The sequence below is a fragment of the Eupeodes corollae genome, chromosome 2 (genome assembly GCF_945859685.1).
Source record: "Eupeodes corollae chromosome 2, idEupCoro1.1, whole genome shotgun sequence".
In the NCBI taxonomy this organism is placed as follows: domain Eukaryota; kingdom Metazoa; phylum Arthropoda; class Insecta; order Diptera; family Syrphidae; genus Eupeodes; species Eupeodes corollae.
Genome location: NC_079148.1, coordinates 62,097,400 through 62,116,641, shown reverse-complemented (window position 1 = coordinate 62,116,641; position 19,242 = coordinate 62,097,400). Strand labels below are relative to the sequence as shown.

General features: G+C 33.9%; 2 protein-coding genes and 1 pseudogene across 2 annotated transcripts; all 3 read left to right on the top strand.

The window, feature by feature from the left end:
* The first annotated feature begins 11,901 nt into the window (after window positions 1-11,901).
* LOC129944960 (probable isoaspartyl peptidase/L-asparaginase CG7860) lies at window positions 11,902-13,758 on the top strand (annotated as a pseudogene).
* A 447-nt stretch (window positions 13,759-14,205) lies between these two features.
* On the top strand, window positions 14,206-14,617 carry LOC129944959 (uncharacterized). The gene is made up of 2 exons (XM_056054621.1): window positions 14,206-14,211; window positions 14,288-14,617. The coding sequence occupies exons 1-2, from the start codon at window positions 14,206-14,208 to the stop codon at window positions 14,615-14,617; spliced, it is 336 nt and encodes a 111-aa protein (XP_055910596.1).
* Window positions 14,618-18,095: 3,478 nt separating this feature from the next.
* On the top strand, window positions 18,096-18,713 carry LOC129947563 (uncharacterized). The gene is made up of 2 exons (XM_056058173.1): window positions 18,096-18,253; window positions 18,307-18,713. The coding sequence occupies exons 1-2, from the start codon at window positions 18,248-18,250 to the stop codon at window positions 18,652-18,654; spliced, it is 354 nt and encodes a 117-aa protein (XP_055914148.1). The 5' UTR covers window positions 18,096-18,247; the 3' UTR covers window positions 18,655-18,713.
* Window positions 18,714-19,242: the final 529 nt, after the last annotated feature.

Below are 19,242 nucleotides of genomic sequence, written 5' to 3'. Positions count from 1 at the left end.
TGTATTTATTAGAAAATTTGAAAAAAAAAACTAATATCAATATCCTTTTTTATTTTTACTTACAAACTACTTAAAATTAGGTCCTTAAATAAAACTTAAACTACCTATTCTACCTATAAACTACTTAAAACTAGAACAACCACAGCAGCAAATCTAACTATCTAACATTTTTGTTTTTCATATTTTGTTGTCTTTTTTTATTTTTTATTAATTATTTATTTTTTTTAATGCTTTTTGTTAATGTTTTTTATTTTTTTTTTTTAAATTTTTTTTTTGTATTTTTTTTTGTGCCACCATGCCTATTCTCCTTAAAACTAAACCCTAATACTATTAAACAAGTATGTAAGCCGGCAAAGGCTTAAAACCCCATCACGACTACCCACTATCAAGTGCCGATTGAAGCCACCAAAACTGGTTCTCCTGCTTCACCCTATCAGTTCGGTCCCGTTCGGACACAGCCCTACTGAACCGAAGGAGCTCTGCTCCGCCCTGTGCCATGACGTCCCGATTGTACAGGAGTCGCCTATCCACGGTTCTTCGTCTGACGTGGTAGATTAACGGAACTGCCAATCTATCATGTATCAGACCGCATCTATCTAAAAAGAGGAATGCCTCTGGGGGAATGAAGCCGCTCAAGCGTGCACTCTCAAAATACTCGTCGTTCGGATAGAACGCCCCGATTAAATTAAATTAAATTGTTGGTCGAAGACATAGCTCTTGCAATGTGACCTCGAACGAGTTTTATCACGAAATTGTCAATTCTGTTGATTCGAGCCCCGTTGTATAGGACCTCGTTTGAATAATAATGCACATAAGAAGATTCGGCTGTTCGATATAAGCCGGTACAGCGTCGTAAACACTGCCGCTAGAACACCCGAAACCTTTCCATCTGGGAAGGGGCAACGTTGAACCACACAGGACAACCATAAACGATCATTGGCCGTATGAGGGCCATGTAGCAAATTACCTTCACTCTGGGGTCAAGCCGACTGCTAAAAAACAGCCGTTTCGTCAGAGCGAAGGCTCCTCTGGCCCTGGTCAGAGCAGCATTTATATGTCTGTCGAAATATAAATACTGATCTAACCAGATACCGAGGTACTTCACTACACTTTTGCTCGCTAATGGCTGCCCGTGAAGATCAACGATAACCATCTTGCGCCAATTCTTACACGTATCCCTCGTGGCCCTAGCCAACGAAGTCCGAAACAGAATTGTCTCTGACTTCTGGACATTTATTTTCAGTTTCCAGTCGTCGCAATATCGCTGAATCTTGTTGAAATCACACTGCAAGAGAATTCTAATAACCTCAACTTTTCGGGCCGTTCTGTACGCAATTAGATCGTCAGCGTACGCAATTGCCTTTGTAAGACTACCTATCAGATCGCTGGTGTAAATGCTGAAGAGAATCGGCGAATTCACCGCTCCCTGTTGAAGACCATTTTTAATTGAGAATGTTGTGGTAGAAGTTACACTGCCACTTTTGACAATAAACTTTCTACCGTTAAGCATATCATAAAGTATATACAACAATGGCTTGCTTATGCCAAGCCTGCTCAGTTTTAGGTAAAGACCCTCTAACCATACGGTGTCAAAGGCCTTTTCCAAATCAACCAGAACAGCATCTGCGCATTGTTGTTTTGATTTATTCCATTGAACCCGAACTGTTTATCCGGAATTATTTTGTTGTCCGCAGCCCACTTAGTCAGAGCCCTATTAATGATCTTTTTGAAAACTTTGCTGATGCTCGGAAGAAGACTTATCGACCGAAGATTTGACGGGTTGGAGTTGTCCTTTCCCTTTTTCGGGAGAGGATGAACCACAGCGGTCTTCCAATGCGCTGGATAATATGCATTATTCAGTGCATTATTGAAGAGCGTGGTGTATATGTCAATTGCTTCCATCGGTAAATGTCTTAGTACAACGTTGGATATACCATCGACACCTGCTGACAGTCCAACGCACTGACCATCATGCCACGGGTACTACATTTCGTGTGCTTATTAAGCATTATTTCTTACGAAAAAAAAACCATTACCGAAACCAAGGCTAAGCTTGATAAATACTATGGGGGCTCTGCACCATCGATTTCAATGGTAAAAAAGTGGTTTACTGAATTTCGTTATGGCCGTACAAGCACTGAAGATGCCGAACGTCCTGGACGCCCAGTTGAGGTCTCTACAGCCGAAACAATCGAAAAAATTCACGATATGGTGTTGGCCGACCGAAGATTGAAAGTGCAAGAGATTGTGGAAGCCGTACGGACCGCCCTCGTAGTTTGAACATTTTATTAATATACAAATATCATTCTAATTGAAATTTGACATTTCATTTTCAACTAAGTTCTTATAACTATAGTAGTAGGGGAGCCCAGGATGCTAAATCGGGATTTACTCGAGCGTCAAAGAGACTTATTGGATTGCGAAGCTTAGATGATAAGAACAAAAACATGTTGTACCATATGTACACTTTCATCGGTGGGGGGAGCGACTATAAGTTTTCATAAATGTAAAAAAAAAAAACAGTTGCATGGACATACTCGAGCGCGTCAGATATTAATAGCATCCATGTTCTACGTATTTTTGAAAATATACGTATGTTAATCTGACCGTTTCCAGCGCGTCAGATTTTCAAAGGGGTTGTTAAGCGAACCTAAAAGAACGCTCTTATGTAATAATCTGACGATTTGGATGTGACCCAAACTCGCGGCGGTTATTAGAACTTGCAAAAAAAAATCGCCATTTTGAAATACTCGAGCGCGTCAGATTTTGATATATACGGTTCATGTATATACCCTAAACGTGTTGTCTCTTAATCTGACGATTATCTGACAATGTCACCTAATCTGACAATGGAAAGATTAGAAAAAAAAGAAAAAATATACCTAATTCTGCAGTATCCTCAAAAATATCTGGTGTTATGACTACATCTTCATACGCCTTTGGCAATTGATCATTTGGTATTTTTCGTCGACAACTCTCCACCCATAGTCCGTTGGTAAAAGATCAATAATTTTTGCTTTATGTGCATTACTCCACAAGCATGCTATGAATCTTGTACGTAACACTTGTTGGAATAACTCCGATTGACACGGTGGCAAGTTGCAAGCATCGTAATTCCGGATACTCAAGGAGAAGGGTTGAGACTTGTCTTTTACCTTGTACGTCTTATTGAAGATAACAACTCTGGCTTGATTAACATCGCTTAACTTCTTTAACCCGTTCTGATTGGAATAGTAGAATCTTCTTTTTTTTGGCAAGCAAGAAATGCTATCTTTGTAACCGCTTCTTCGTGGTCAGGGCAAGACAACTCATAATTAATGATGCGCGTTACTTTATTATCGGTAACAGAATATTCATAACACAAATCATGTATTATGTAAATAACCTTACTACCGATAATCGCTTCCATCTAATGATCAGCCGAATGATCGATGAGAAACTTAACAATAGCTTGCTTAAAGTTTAGATTTTTTAAATCTTTTGTTAAATCTGCTGGTCTCATTTGTTGAGGGCCGGTGATAAGAAATTCCTTGTCGTCTACGTTGCCTCTCGTAATCTTTGATTGAGGGTGTCATGGAGCGGCCAAATACAATGGCAAGACATAAAATCATCTAGTTTTCAGTTTTTGATCAAAAACAAATAAGAGTAATAAATTCTGAAATAAAAACAATGGTAGATAATCTTGAAGTATTGAAAAATTACACTTTAAACCTTTTTTTTAACTTTTTTTTACTCAAATTTAAAATTTTTCAAAAACTAACGCATAGTTCTGACTTGAATTAAAAACTAGCTAATAAAACAGAATGTTGGCTTTAAAAAAATGTATAATTATTAATTGTAAGTATCACCGTTATTTTTTAATTATTTTTTACCATTTTAAATAATAAGTTTTTTTTTTTAAATTGCCCATCCCCTCACTTCGGCTAACGGAAATCGTCAGATTATATAACATTTGTGAACGTTGAATTATTACCTTCAAAATAAAAAAAATTTAGCCACGCTCGAGAAAGTCAAGATGACGTTTTTTTTACAAGTTTGTAATCGTCAATCGTGTCAATCGAAAATTGTCAGATTAGTGGAATATACACTTTTTAGCATATAACTAACTTACCCTACCTTAATCTTACGCGCTCGAAAATTTCAGATGATAAATTTTTTTTACTAATCTGATCCTTTATCCTTGACGCGCGGCCACATATACGGGGCTAATACTTGGTGGAGGTATTCAATGGGGTACTAGGTACCTCCCTGTATATTAATCTGCCCCGCTGTAGTAAATCCCAAAATCCCTTCTTGGGCTCCCCTACTATAGAACAAATCAGTTTTCTTTCGATCTTTATACTGTTTTTAACATATGATAACACCGACTTTGTGTTAGCTGTCTGTTTTTAGTAACTTTTCAACAAAGTGCAGTTTTGGTATTAGGCCACCTTAGGGACAAAAATAAAAAAAGCATTTTTGGTTTTTTTTTTTCAGAAGAATGATAATATATATCACAATTACAGAAACGGGTTTCAAAATGATTTCTTTGCAGCGTTTTTGCGACGACGTGTTTTTTGTTGAGGGTCTAAGCCTAGACTAACATTTCCTGAAATCTTAAATCACTGCTAAACAATTAGGTAGGATTTTTGTGATGTATTGATTTTTGGCCAAATGGTGCCCTACGTAAATGAAAATACAAGGTTTGCTTAAAAAATCGCCACATAATCGTTAAAAACAAATGACGTTAAAAAAATCCTACTTCGATTGAAAATGCAGTTTTAAAGCCTTATTCTAAATTTAATTTCGAAACGCGAGTACTAAAAAGTTTTTCCTGTTATTCTAGAATTTTTTTTAGAACAACACAATTAATGTTTTCTAAAGTAGGTTCACAAAATGTAGATAACATCAACCTTACATTAATATATTTCAAGGAATAAAGTTAAAACTTGTATTATTCGTTTATTTTAAAACACTTGACAAGCAAGATATGTTCTAACTATTTAATTTGGCTGATTACCTAAATATGAAAGATTCCAACAGTTTTCCAAATATACCATATTAGTCCAGGAGGCGGCGGTCAAAGTTCCTACCTCATCGAGACAATAGAAAATTTGGTCATTAACGAATGGTAAATGACACGAATATTACAAAACCGCTGGTCGGACAGACTTTTTCCGGGCCTTTTGGCGGCAAAATGGCCACTTCCGGTTGCCTTTTTTGGTGTTGGGTTATACCATCAGGTCAATGGAAAATTAAAATAGTAGTTGGTAGAAATCTGGTGGTAGATTTAAAATCATCAACGGTATTTTCGGTGTTAAACTACCTCATCGGGTCAATGGACAAATGGGGTATCAAATGAAAGCTTGGACCGTCTACTTCAAGAATCTACTGGTCGGACAAACTTTTCATGGGCCAAATATACGTGCGACCGCTTTTTCCACAAAAAATGCTTTTATTTTTTTCATTTTTTTTTTCAACTCAAAGTCAAAAAATTTAAAGTCAAAGTCAAAAAATTTAAAGTCAAAGATTGACATTGTTACCTAAATAAGTTATTTAAAAAAAGTTTTAAAAAAAATTACAAAAAGCCATAATAAAATCTATTAATAATTTTGTTCTCAGGAAATTATTTTTTTTTTATAAATTAAATAAATGACATACTTACCGACGAACTATCTTAATACTTCCAGCAAGGAAAAGTTAATCCAAATTATTAATTGAATGTCCCACATGTCTACATGTCTATATTTTATTTATTTTTCAAATATAAGATGAATTCTTTTTTCAAAAACGATATAAAATAAACATTATGTCACATATCAATACATACAATAAAAAAAAACTGCACATTATATCTCAGTAATTATTCAACGACAATTTAAATAATAAAAAATTAAGAAATATCGTCTTCATCAGAATCTTCCTCACTCAAATATTACAATTCTTCTTCTTCTTTATTGTCTTTTAAAAATTACCTACCGACGTATTTTTAGAAGCTTATATGTATTGAAACCTTTGAAATCTAGCTTCATTTACACTTTTGAATTTACGTAAAAGATACTTATGTGAAGTAAAGTTTTGAATAACTTCTGTATCTTTTTTCAGTAAAAGATCAGTTTGTTTACACAATGCTTCAAAGGCAGCTTGATAACAACCATTTTTTTGAAGGATTTCTAGAAGTTTACTTTTTCTTTTTCTTAAAAAAAACTGTCCGTATAGTCGCAATCTGTCAAGGCATAAAATGCTGGTAACGCAGCACATAAATTCACTCCCAATGTCGAAGCTAGTTGCGTACAGTTTATGCAATTGAAATTATTTTTTTCGAGCTACCACATGCTAACCAAATCTCTTAGTCTTGAATTTGTGCATATTCCCCAGTAAAATAATGAGTATATCTTTGTCAGATGCTCGAAACATAATATTGGAATTAGGTTTTGATTGGTAAATTAATCTGGTAAAAAAACATTTTTTGTCTCCTAAAATTAGAATCAAGGAACTATCCTTCCAATGCAGCCCTTCAAATCTTATGAGCGATTCTTTAAATTAAGGGTTTTTAAGGCATTTAAGAAAATCATCTGTTCGTTTTTAAAGTCGTCCAGAAATCGTGAAATTTGAGACTTCTACTTCATATCGAACGCAATGTTCAGAGCCTTTGATGGATGGGTGTAAATAGATATTTTTTTTAAGCATTTTGATGCGAAGTTTAGAATATTGTTGTGCTTTAAAGGTTTTTCAAATCGACCAATGTTTTCAGAACACGCTTCAATAAATGTTATCTTTTGTTTTCCCTGTTTCATTGACATTCAGAATGGATTCGTTTACTAATTAAAGTGCTTGCCATCAAGAAATCCGTTTACTGATCCTTCGGCCAAAACTTCAGATTATACTAATATATCGACTATTAAAGAACCATCAATACATTTTCCGAGGGCTTTAAAAAAGCCATTTAAATATGAAATGCATCTAAATTAATGAAAACATTATTAAAATTATATAAAATATTTGAATTTGCATTGCCATTTTCGCAATAGCTAAGTCATATGTGAAAATGATTTCTTTCTGATTAGAAGTTCTTTGAGCATGATTAAGAGTTTCAAAAACAACGGTATAGGATGTGGGTGACAAATTAATTTTTGGTAAGTAATCTATGACTTGAATCTCAGTATTATCTATTATAACCATACTATTAAATCCTATCAACATTAGTAAATGTTAATTCAGGAATTTTGGATAGTCAAACTGCCCAAATTAAATTAAAATTATAGCGTTCATTTCTATTTGCGAAGATTCGTTGAAATAATATATTATAATTCTATTAGATACTTCCTGCTATTTTAAGTACAAAAAAATGGTATCTTTCTTACGGTATACGCAAGGGCGGATCCAGACTTTTCATCAGGGGGGGTCACACACTTAGATGAGTTTTTACTCACCGCTTAAAAATGTTCTCTAATTTTTTGTTAAGGATGCTAACAAAATTTAATAATTCCTAAAATGACAACTTTAGTTATCAAATTATTTAGAACACTGTTGTCCAGCAAATTATGGTCTTACTATTTGATTTGGATGGCTCATATAAAAGCATTCCAAGATTCGAACAGTTGCCTAAATATGCCATATTTAGGAGCTAAAATACAATAGCTTAGATGGTTTTTTTGTGCATTTTGCGCAGAAATGTAGGAAATTGTTTTGAAACGTTGCTTTTTCCAAAAACAAAACACACTTTTCTTGTTTTCATTTCCATTAATGCGAAGAACACTGCAAAACTTTAAAAATCCAGAAAATGAGAGAGGATCTGATATGTAAAAATATCGCGCTTTTTTTGACGTAATTTTTTCGAACTCAATTTCCGTCTGGGTTGCAAGAACTTGATAATTTCTTCCAAAAAGTCTGTTTAAAAATTTTTCCTATATTTTAAGATTTAAAAACAACTTTTTTTTTCGATAATCATTTTGAATTTTGTCCTAAAAATATTTTTGGTAAGCACTAAATAAAGTGCTTACAGATATACATTTTATATTTAAACTTCGTTTTCGAGTTTTATACAAAATTTTTTTTTTTTTTTTTAAATCAAAACATCAATTTGATCATTAACAAGAACTTGGACAGAAAAAGAAAATTATTGAAATCGGTTTATTAATTCTTGAGAATCCTTAAAAAAAATTAAGGTTTTATAAGGGGTACCCTTCTGGAGCAATACCAAAATGTGTTTTTAGAAAGAAGCCAAATTAATAGAACAAAATTTAGAGAAAGTTTTACAAAATCAAATATTTTCAAATTGACGATTTCTTATTCAAGGTTTCTTCTTAAGAACCTGAATATTTACTCTTTTTCTTAAAAACAAATGTTATGAAAATAATTTAAAGCGTGACTAAAGTTTTTTTCAAATTCTTAATTGTGTGAAAATAAAAACTTAAGTTGTTTTTCACAGCAAGCCGCTTTTTGGTGAATGTCGTTAAATTACTAGCAAATCTTTACTTATATATACAACTTAACTGTATAAGCTTTATGGCTCATATGACCCCCCCGGGATCTTCCACTGGTCAAAAGTTGATGAATTTGTGCTGTATTTTTGGAATAGGTCTGAATATCTGATTCATATTATGTTCTTGGTCCAGTCTTCTGTTAAAAGAAGTCTTTTTAGCAACAAATTTTAAGGAAGTAAAATACAAATTTTGTTTTCATATACAAAAAATTAATAATTCAAAATATAATGGGGGTGATGTCCATTAACACAATACGATTAGTTTTGAATTAAATTCGTTCGAAAACAAATTATCTCCCAGGGAGGTGTCATGCACCCGCTTCCACACCCTTGGATCCGCATTGATAAGAACAATCATGATATTGAATATGACGAGACTAAAGCTGCTTCTTAAAGCTATAACAACTGCTAAAACTACAAATTCTTTAAGCCAAGGAAGTAAATTTTTTTTCAAACATTGCCTCTTTTGTCTTCTTTTCTAGAAACATTTTATCTATTTGCATTGTATATTTTTAATGTCAAAACATTAAAAAAGTGCTATCGTGACTTTCCTTATCGTTATTTTTTTTTTAATTAAAAAGTGAATGTTAAAAGAACAGTTACATATATTATTTAGAAGCTTAAACGTGCGTCGGTTCTATTACTAAAGTATGAGTAAACAACATTTTTCAAAAACCTTTTCAAGACAAGTGTGTATTATTAGAACGGCTTAATATGGATTGCTATACATTTTGTAATCATCAGTGCATTTAAACTTGCTAGGGAACACAAATCTGACTATCTATTGGGACCTACTGGATTTTCTGTCCCGAAAAAATTATCAGGGCATATTCGCATTGCCCTTCGAAAATACAATACTTTCTTCGCTGATACAATAAAAACAATTAGGTACATTTAATTAAATTTTTAATCGTTTGAGTTGGTAAACAACGATTAATTTATCAACTGAGTTAGATTGATTCCATCAGAAATTAGTGTTAAGAATGAGTGGTAAGGTACAAGCACTAACTTATTAAATCTGTAAGACATGTTAATGCAGTCGTATATAGCCAGGGTTGAAATCGGCTAAGGTGATAATTGACTATCATACTTTTGATAATCAAATTTGACTATCATTTTCCTTCCGTCTGTGTAAGATAATTAAACTCCATTCAATTCGATTGAACAATTTCCGATTATTTAAAATGTTTACTTTTCTTGTTTTTCGAATGTCGAATGTGGGAAGCTTTGTCGGTCACAAGAATGTGTTTTTTTGTAATGAAAAAAAGTTAAGTAAGAAAATGTTCCACTAGTTTTCGTGAGCGTCTGGTAGCTCTATTCGGAATAATCATATTGGTTTGAAAATGACTATCACATTTTTGTTGTGACAGCCTTTTTAGGTATAAATTTGACTATAACCTTTCATAGCCCAAATTCGATTATTTTGATATCAACTTAGCCAATTCCTCCCCAGATGTATTAAGACTTATTTTAAAAAAGTTATATTTTATTTATATTACCAACATAAGAACACGACTACGTCCATACATATCTGATACAATTTTCTTATCGCCGATAAAGTGTTTATCAGTAATGTTAATAAACTGAAAGCATTAATGTAGATATAAAGTTTATACGGGTGATATCTTTAACTCTCAGTTGTATTATTTTTGTCCTCCGTAGATCTATAGAAATGGCAAAAATTAAATGTGTAAGAAAATTCAAATTTAAATTTTATGCGCTTGAAAAGTTCTTGTTCAGCTTTGTAAATAATAATTGTATATAATAACAAGAGACAAAGTTCATAACGATTAACTAAAGTATTAAATTAAATCTCTCTTAAACTGCAATAACAAGTGTTTTTAATAATACCTACAAAAAACACAATGTTTTAATTGTCTTCGTCAATTTTATAAAGAGTTTTTCGATAAGGGCGGGTAGATGTTTAAATGAAATAACCAAGTTGTGTGTGAGGTATTAACATATTATTTTTTTATTTGGTAGACGCATGTATGACTTTAAGTGTGGAATCGGCTTTTCACGATGGGCACGTATTCGAGTGGTCCAATTTTCAATGACTCTTCCGCATAAATCAGGCTTAATTTGAGCGATGGCCTGTGTAATGTTCACTTCACATAGACTTGCGACCTTAAGAAACCCCTATTCACATCACCCCTGCAAGAGATAACCTTACCCTCAAATCGTTCTTGTAAAATGTTAATTGTGGCGGTTACTGTGTGGCACGTAGCGCTAGCGTCTTCCTGTTGAAACCATATGTCGTCTAGGTCCATATGGTTTAATTTGGACCATACGAAATTTTGTATCATCCTTATGTAGTGCTCGATGTTGTCGGTGACCGATTCACTAAGGTCGTTTTTAAAAAAGTCCGCAACAATTACGCCACGCTCTGGCCCAAAATTCGCACCACATCAGTTACTTTTTGAAGATGTATAATCACCTGGTGAACCTCGCGTGGGTTGGTGTCGTCCCATATACTGCAATTTAGCTTGTTAACACAGCCATTCATCCAAAAATGCGCCTCGTCACTAAAGATGATTTTTCATCCAAAATTGGGGTCCTCTTCCAAACGATTCGAAGCCCAGTCAGCGAACAAACGGCGTTTTCTATGACTGTGAACTTTAAGCTCGTGGGTCAGTTGGATCTTGTACGGGTGTAGGCCCAAGTCCCGACGCGAAATTCGCCAAGTTGATGTCTGCAAAAGGCTGAATTCTTGTGCACGGCGAGGAATGGGCTGCCTCGGGCTCTGCTGTACACTTTCACGGACCGCGGCGATGTTCTCCGCCGATCTTGCGTTACTTCAATATATCGGTATTGGCTGATTGTTTACTGAGCCGGTCATCTCAAATTTGTCCAACAAACATTGAAGAATCGATTTCACAATGCGCCCAACGTTTAAGTTAACGAAGACTCATTTTTATAATAAAGTTTTATGATGATTTCGCATGAACAACAGAATAGTAAACAAAAAATTTGACAGATGTCACCAAACAAATTGGCCACTACGGATCGCCAAAATCTACCCGCGCTAATTGCAAAAACCCTTTATTATATCATTACAATAACCTCAAATTCTATAATATGGTTCTCGAAAGTAACAAGTCCCGAAATATAGCTTTGAATTTGACATTGTCAGTTTTTTTAAATTTTTTTATTTACATTTCATTTTGATATGTTGCAGCTATTAGTTTTTAATTAATAGAAACTTGACTGACAAATGTCAGGTTTAACTAACGACTAAAGAAGATGCTCTGTTTTTCTATGATGCCTAGGCCTAGGGCGCACATCTATGAAACTTGTACCCAATGAAAACATACATTTAGCTCAAACTATCTGCCAAATTTTTTTTTAAATTTCACTGCGTCGATCTTGAAAAAATGGACTTAAAGTTGAGCGTCGGAAATGGGAAAAAATTGACATTTAACGTATGACGGAGGATAATGACTAAGGTAACATATGAAAGATCACCTCTTGCACATAAATATTTCTTAATCGATAACCTTGAATTTTATATATGATAATAAAATTGTTGTGCTTTATATTATTAAGAACAAGATTATTTTTTAAAAATTCAATTAAAAATTATGAAAATGAGTAATATTAGTTATTGTGTAAATTGTAGAAGGATGGAATCTACCTTTAAACAAGTTCACACTACTCTTTCGAGTCACATGCTACATAAATTGGTTTAAAAGGGATTTTAAACTATTTCGACAAGATTTTATTTTCAATCTATCTTATGGGCATTTAATTGACGGCTTTTAAATTGCTACTGCACTTATTAATAAGATTTATCCACCACTTGAAAATAGTGGTGATGCTATTAGAACTGGCTTTAAATCGTTTGAATGGTTCTAATTATTAAGGCGACTTTATTAAAGAAAATAATCTTAAAAGAACTAGAGCTGTATTTAGCCATCAAAGGAAATATCCCGAGTTTGAGTAGTTTCCCAACACTCACCATTCAAAAACTTACGAGTAGTATGATACCATTGGTGAATAATCAAATTAACCAGGCCCGAACCTACTGCAAACAAATATAGATCGCTTATTTTTCAAGATATTGGCTGTCGATCGTTAAACGACACTGTAGTTTTTCAAACAAGTGTTAGGTTGTGGCAAAATTTAAAAATATTTGGCAGATAGCTTGAGCTGAACGTAAACTTGTCTAGTTCTAAGCTTGGTATGATTTCACATAACCTGGTTCTTCACGATTGCTACTTATTGGTACATTGTGTACAAATTCTCACTTTGCCTAACTTTTATTTTTTCAAAGCTATTTTTATTTTGCAGTTGGTGATTTTATCCTTTGCTGTTTTCAGCTTGATAACTAACGCTAATGCTTTTGTGGTAAGTATGGAGGTGCTGGCGATATATCTGATGACAAAATTGAAGGAAAGTTTAAGGGTGTTAAACAAGCTGCTCGAACAGGCTATATGATTCTAAAAAATGGTGGCACTGTCCTAGATGCCGTTGAAGAAGCTGTACGTTCTATGGAATTAGATGCAAATTTTAATGCAGGGTATGGTGCAGTCCTCACATGGGATGGAGAAGTAGAAGCGGATGCATCGATAATGAATGGACAAGATCTTAATGGTGGATGTGTTTCAATTGTAAAGAATATATTACATCCGATTTCCGTTGCTCGCAGTGTCATGGAAAAGTCCCGACATACATATCTAGCTGGTGAAGGTGTAATGAATTTTGCTTCAGACCAAGGTTTTGAAATCCTACCCAATGGGACTCTGATTACAGAATCGGCTAAAATTGCATTGGAAAACTATAAAAATAGCACAGCTGAATTGAAAAATCATCGATATTTTGGCGAACCGGGTACAGTTGGTGCTGTAGCTATTGATGCTGAAGGGAATGTGGCGGCTGCAACTTCTACTGGAGGAATAACTGGAAAACTACCTGGTCGTATTGGTGATTCACCTATTCTAGGTGCTGGAACTTATGCTGATAATTCGATGGGAGCTGTTTCCGCAACTGGCCATGGGGAAACAATTATGCGCTACAACTTAGCTTCACGTATTTTGCATCTTATGCAAATGAAAGGAATTTCAGCACAAAAGGCTACGGAAATCGGTCTTGAAACTATGACAAGACAACTGAAACTGCTGGGGTGATCACAATTGGTAGACTAGGAGATTTAGGGATTTATTTTACATCAAGAAGAATGGCATGGGCTTATCAACAACACAATGAATTTCATTTTGGTATAGAAAAAGGTGATGATTATATCGAGGTTGCTAATGTTCCACATATTTAATTTTCTTAATAAAAACAATGTGCAAAGAAAAGTATCTGTGTTAGTTAAATTATACTCAAAAGTCTTGAGTGGTTCAATTTGAATCAAAAGAAAAGAAGCGAAATTGGGATCTATTTAAATTTATTTATGGATTACAACCTATTTTTAGCAAAAATTGATACAGGTGGTTACCAAAATATTTTAACTATATCTATTATTGTCAGGTTATAGAAAAAATTGTTTGTTTTTCTTGAGGTATTAACCATGAACAATTGGCCACACTACAATATGTGGGCCTTCTTATTATACGTAAGTAGCCAAACTGGTTATCAAAATAATACGAAGTTTGAATAAAATATTGTTCCGGGTTAATTGTATCAAAACATACGAAAATCAAATCCTCATTAACTCTTAAAGGTATAAATTTTCGTTCAATTGAGACCAATTCATCATTGACAAGTACTTCGTTCTGTCTTCAACAACTAAAATCATCATGAAAGTAAGTTGCTAGTTTTTAAAATTAAGAATTTAAGTAAGAATCAAATTTAACAGTTTTCTAACTCCTCGTATTTTAGTTCCTTTTGTGTCTTGCCCTTTGCTTCGCTGCTGCCCAAGCTGGACTTGTAGGAGTACAAAATGCTCTCGCTTACTCTGCTCCTTACACAACTTACTCAGCAGCAGTAGCTCCAGCACCAGCACTTTACAATGCTCCATTGGCCTACTCTGCATATCCTTCGGTGTACAGCGCAGGATTGAACGCTCCAACTGTTTACAGCACTGCTGGTCTTGGAGTTGCTAGCCCTCTCGTTAGATCTGCCTATTATGCTTCTCCAACTGTATACTCTGCTGCTCCAAGTGTCTACTCTTCCGCTCCAGTTTTGACAAACACTTTGTTGAAGAAGTAAATAGTCGAAAAATGATTTTTGGCAAATGTTGATTGGAAATAAATAAAGAATATTAAAAAATTGAAAAATATTAGGATTTGTCTTTACTTAAGAAATATAAATTTACTTGCTGTCTAAACCATTGACAATGTTTAAGTCAGACTTCAACTTCTTGAAATTGGTCGATTTGGAAGGAAATTTATTAACCTACGATAACATTCAGAATTTTAGAAAAAGAATATATGTATGTACGTATTTTGTGGGAAACCTTCCAGCTTTTCTAGGTGTTTGGTCTAATTTTAACTCGGAATAAGAAAAAGCAAACTGGAAAACTCCGCCTTGATGTTATAAACATTGGGTAAAAAAAAATACAACACTATGTCGTAGGATATGGACCTTCAAAGCTTCGAAAATACCTTTTCGTATATCTTCATTTGTATTCATACCTAAGTTCACCCATTTTTCGCATTATTTTACTGTAACAAAATGCATTTTTTCTGTAAATAACGCTTACTAAATAGTTTAAACTTGTGTTTATGTATATTTAGGATTTTTATTTTTGAATAAAAAAATGTCTAATTTCCAAAATATAATGCTCTTATTATACAAGATGGAAGGAATATAATTTGTATATTTTGCAGGACTTGAAAATAAAATCTCTTGTTCCTTATTTTTATTTTGGGTGTAGGAAAGAAATATACCCAATTTACTTCTTAAAAAACGTGTCCATATCCATTCCGTCTGACTTTTCTGTTCCAATACCTTAGTTTGAAAGTTTCTGTTTCCAAATACTGAGTTAAAACAAAATACGCGTTTTCAACTTTATATTTATAAAGGGTGTCCCAAAATTAACGCAAGATTTGAATTAAATAGAAAACGCCGTTTTTAGTCTTTTGATAGTTATATTTTTATTGACTCGTAAAGTATGGAATAACACATCGGACAAATGGCCTCCACGGCTTTGCATGCACATGCGCACTCTTTTGTTGAAATTTTCCATGACCATTCTGCATAAATGTGGCTGAATTTCGTTGATGCAGCGTTGAATCGCCTCCTTTAATGCACGGGTGGTTGTGGGCTTGTTGACCCCATAAAAAGAAGTCTAATGGTGTTAAATCACACGATCTAGGAGGCCAATTTTAATCACCGAAACGAGAGAGGACACGACCTGGAAATGTCTCATGCAGTAATTGAATTGTTTCAACCACATATTGGACACATCAATATCATCCAATTTTGGCAGAAAGAACTGTGTAATCATGTCGCGATATCGAGCACCAATAACAGTCACTGCTTGACCAGCATCATTTTCAAAAAATTATGGCCCAATTATGCCCCCAGCCCTCCACACCATACAGTCACGCGCTGTGGATGCATTTGTTTTTCGACAATCGCGATTGACAAAGCCATCAAGATGAAAATGTGCTTCATCGCTTACGATGATTTTGCTCGAAAAATCTGGGTCCAAAAACAAATACATTGTTGATGTTCAATAATCCATTCAACGAACTCTCTTCTGTGTCCATGGTCATTAGGCTTCAATTGTTGTGTTAATTGAATTTTGTAAGCATGAAGACACAGATCTTTGGTGAGTATACGCTGTAGAGAGGTTCTTGAAATTTGCAATTCTTGTCCACGACGTCGAATTGAGGTTCCTGGATTGTCAGCAACACTCTCACGCACTGCTTCGACATTCACATTCGAACGGCTTGTTTTTGGACGACCAGTGTGTTTGGCGTCTCCAACGCAGCCGCCAAGCTTTCACTATTTTTGAAATATTCTTTAATAATGAAGACACGTTGTTCTATCGTGTAACGCTCCATTCTTAATAACACTATACACACTTCACTGCACAAATGGCGGCAAATTCAAATCTTGCGTTAATTTTGGGATACCCTTTATTATATTAATGCACCCGAACTGAAACAGAAAAAGGACTTATTAGTGAATCTGGAGTTAAAAATTCAAGAGTATTTTAGGACGTTGTCATGCTTTAAATCCTTTTGAACTTATAAACAGGTACGTTCTTATTTTTCCAAATAACATAGTAAAATAAAGAATACAGCCCTGAAATATTAAATTTCTTAAACCAATGCATAAACAAAAAAGGGTGCGACCCACACTAATGACTTTCCATCCTTGCTCGTCTAACAATTTTTCTATCGATATTTTTCTTTGTTCCCTTAACGCTTTTGTTTTTTTTTTTACTAAAATTAAGCAACAATATTTCGCACAAGACAAAACAAGTTAGATTTCAATACCTGTTTTTGTTCCTGACATTTTTGGTCGAAATAAAATTTGAATTAACTTTTTTTATAAAAAATAATGTTTGGACTTTTCCAAAAACCAAATTTTGCATATAATAAAATAATTTTGAATCCAATACCTTCATCATATCTCCAAAAAATTCGAATTGGATACCAGTTTTTCCAATTTTTGTAGTATTTTTTGAAGAATCTTATTTTGTATAAAAAAAACTGAATGTTGAATTTTTCTAAAAAAATAAGTAAATGTTAAAAACAATATTTTATATCAGATAAAATTTGTTGAAAGGCAAAATCTTTAAATTTTATCAACATACTTGATTCGAAAATCGATTTTTACCAACTTGTAGTAACATTTTGTTAAGGTTTCAATTTTTTGTAAACAAAAACATTTAATTCGATTTTTCTTAAAATTAGCAAAAGTCAAAAACGTTGTACTTAGCTGCATACAATTATTCTGAAAGTAATACACATTTTGTATTCGTAAAATATCAGAGGAAACAAATATTTTTTTGATTTTTAAAAAAACCGCGCATTGACGTTTCGTTCAAAATTATACTAATTTTGTCACGTCATATTGATAATATGCAATTTAATTGAAATCGCAAGACCAATTGGTTCATAGGGTATTGAGGGCCAACCGAATTGTTCACATTCTTTAATTTTCTGTAGTAAAAAAAACACCCATTCAATTTTTTCGAACGCCCTTACGCATCTTTTGATGTTATGGTTTGCAAAAAAAAACTTTTTGGAAATTCATATCTCTATTGGTTCTGAGATATGGACTACGAAAATGGTACCCCGAATGTAAGTATTTGTGTGCATACATACAAGTTAAAGACAATGCACTTATTACTGGAATGTTGAATTATAAATTGGAAATACGAGTAGCTTTGCGGCCTGAACAATTAAGAGTGTCGTATCCTGGTTTCATTTGCATTTAAAATTTTGTTTACACTATTTCTAAATAAATTGAGTTTAGTTCAATTTGATCAAAATTAACTACAAACATACATACGTATATATTCTCTATTAAATACAATACAACCAAATAAAATAAGATTTAGAAGTAAGTATTCATACAAACTATGAAACAAACCGGACAACATATACTGTTTTGATTAATCTATCAATTGTCAACAATTGGCCACACTTCTGATCTGAAAGACGTGGGACTTCTATTATTAGCAAAACTCGTTTCCATAGGTACAAGTAGACGTTGACACAATAAGAAGGTTACCAAAAATAATAATTGTTCCGGATTATGACTTGCAAAAGATCCAAAAACATCATTGTCATTTGGGGGTATAAATTGTCGTCCAAATGAGATCGATTCATCATTGACAAGTACTTCGTTCTGTCTGAAACAACCAATCTTAAATTCATCATGAAAGTAAGTTGTGTTTACCTGTAGTTTGACAATTTTGTAATTCTTTGATTTTTCAGTTCTTTTTGTGTCTCGCCCTTTGCTTCGCTGCTGCCCAAGCTGGACTTGTTGGAGTACAAAATGCCTTCGCTTACTCTTCTCCCTACAGCACTTACTCAGCTCCTTACACCACTTACTCAGCCGCTGTAGCTCCAGCACCAGCACTCTACAATGCTCCCTTGGCCTACTCCGCTTATCCTTCCGTATATAGCGCAGGATTGACCGCACCAACTGTGTACAGCACCGCTGGTCTTGGAGTTGCTAGTCCTCTTGTAAGATCTGCTTATGCTGCTCCAACTGTCTACTCTGCTGCTCCAAGTGTCTACTCTGCTGCTCCAGTTTTGACAAATACTTTGTTGAAGAAGTAAAGAGTCGACGAACGGATTTGGACTATGTTGAATAAAGAATATTTAAAAATTTAACACTATATGGTACAAATTATTTTTTTACTAAGAAACTACTCGTATTTTTTTAAAAGTAATTTGTTGATATCCAAATTCCGAAGGATTTGCAATATTTCACTCAGTCTAATTGCACATGAGTTTTTCGGGAATGATATTATTATGACCACGTGAATCAATTGGAGAAAAAACAACATCTAATTCAAAACTTTGGGAGCAAAAATGCATTTTGGGCAAATACAAGTGAAAAGAAAAATGTTTTGGTCTTGATGAATATAAATGTTGCTTTTTAAGGGGAAGAGAAAACATCTAAACTAACGGGAAAAACAAAGTATTTAATCGCAGCAAGTTAGCTAAGACCTTTCAAGACCATGAGGAATCCTTGCATTGGACTGTCATGCCAAAGGTCTTGGGTTCGATCCCTATAAAGTGTCATATAAAGTTTTTTTCACGGATACTGCCTCGCGCGTGCAATTGACTAATCCTCCAAGAGTTATTCTTGTCACGAAAAGTGCTTTTTTAAATTAGCCGTTCGGATTTGGCTTAAAACTGTAG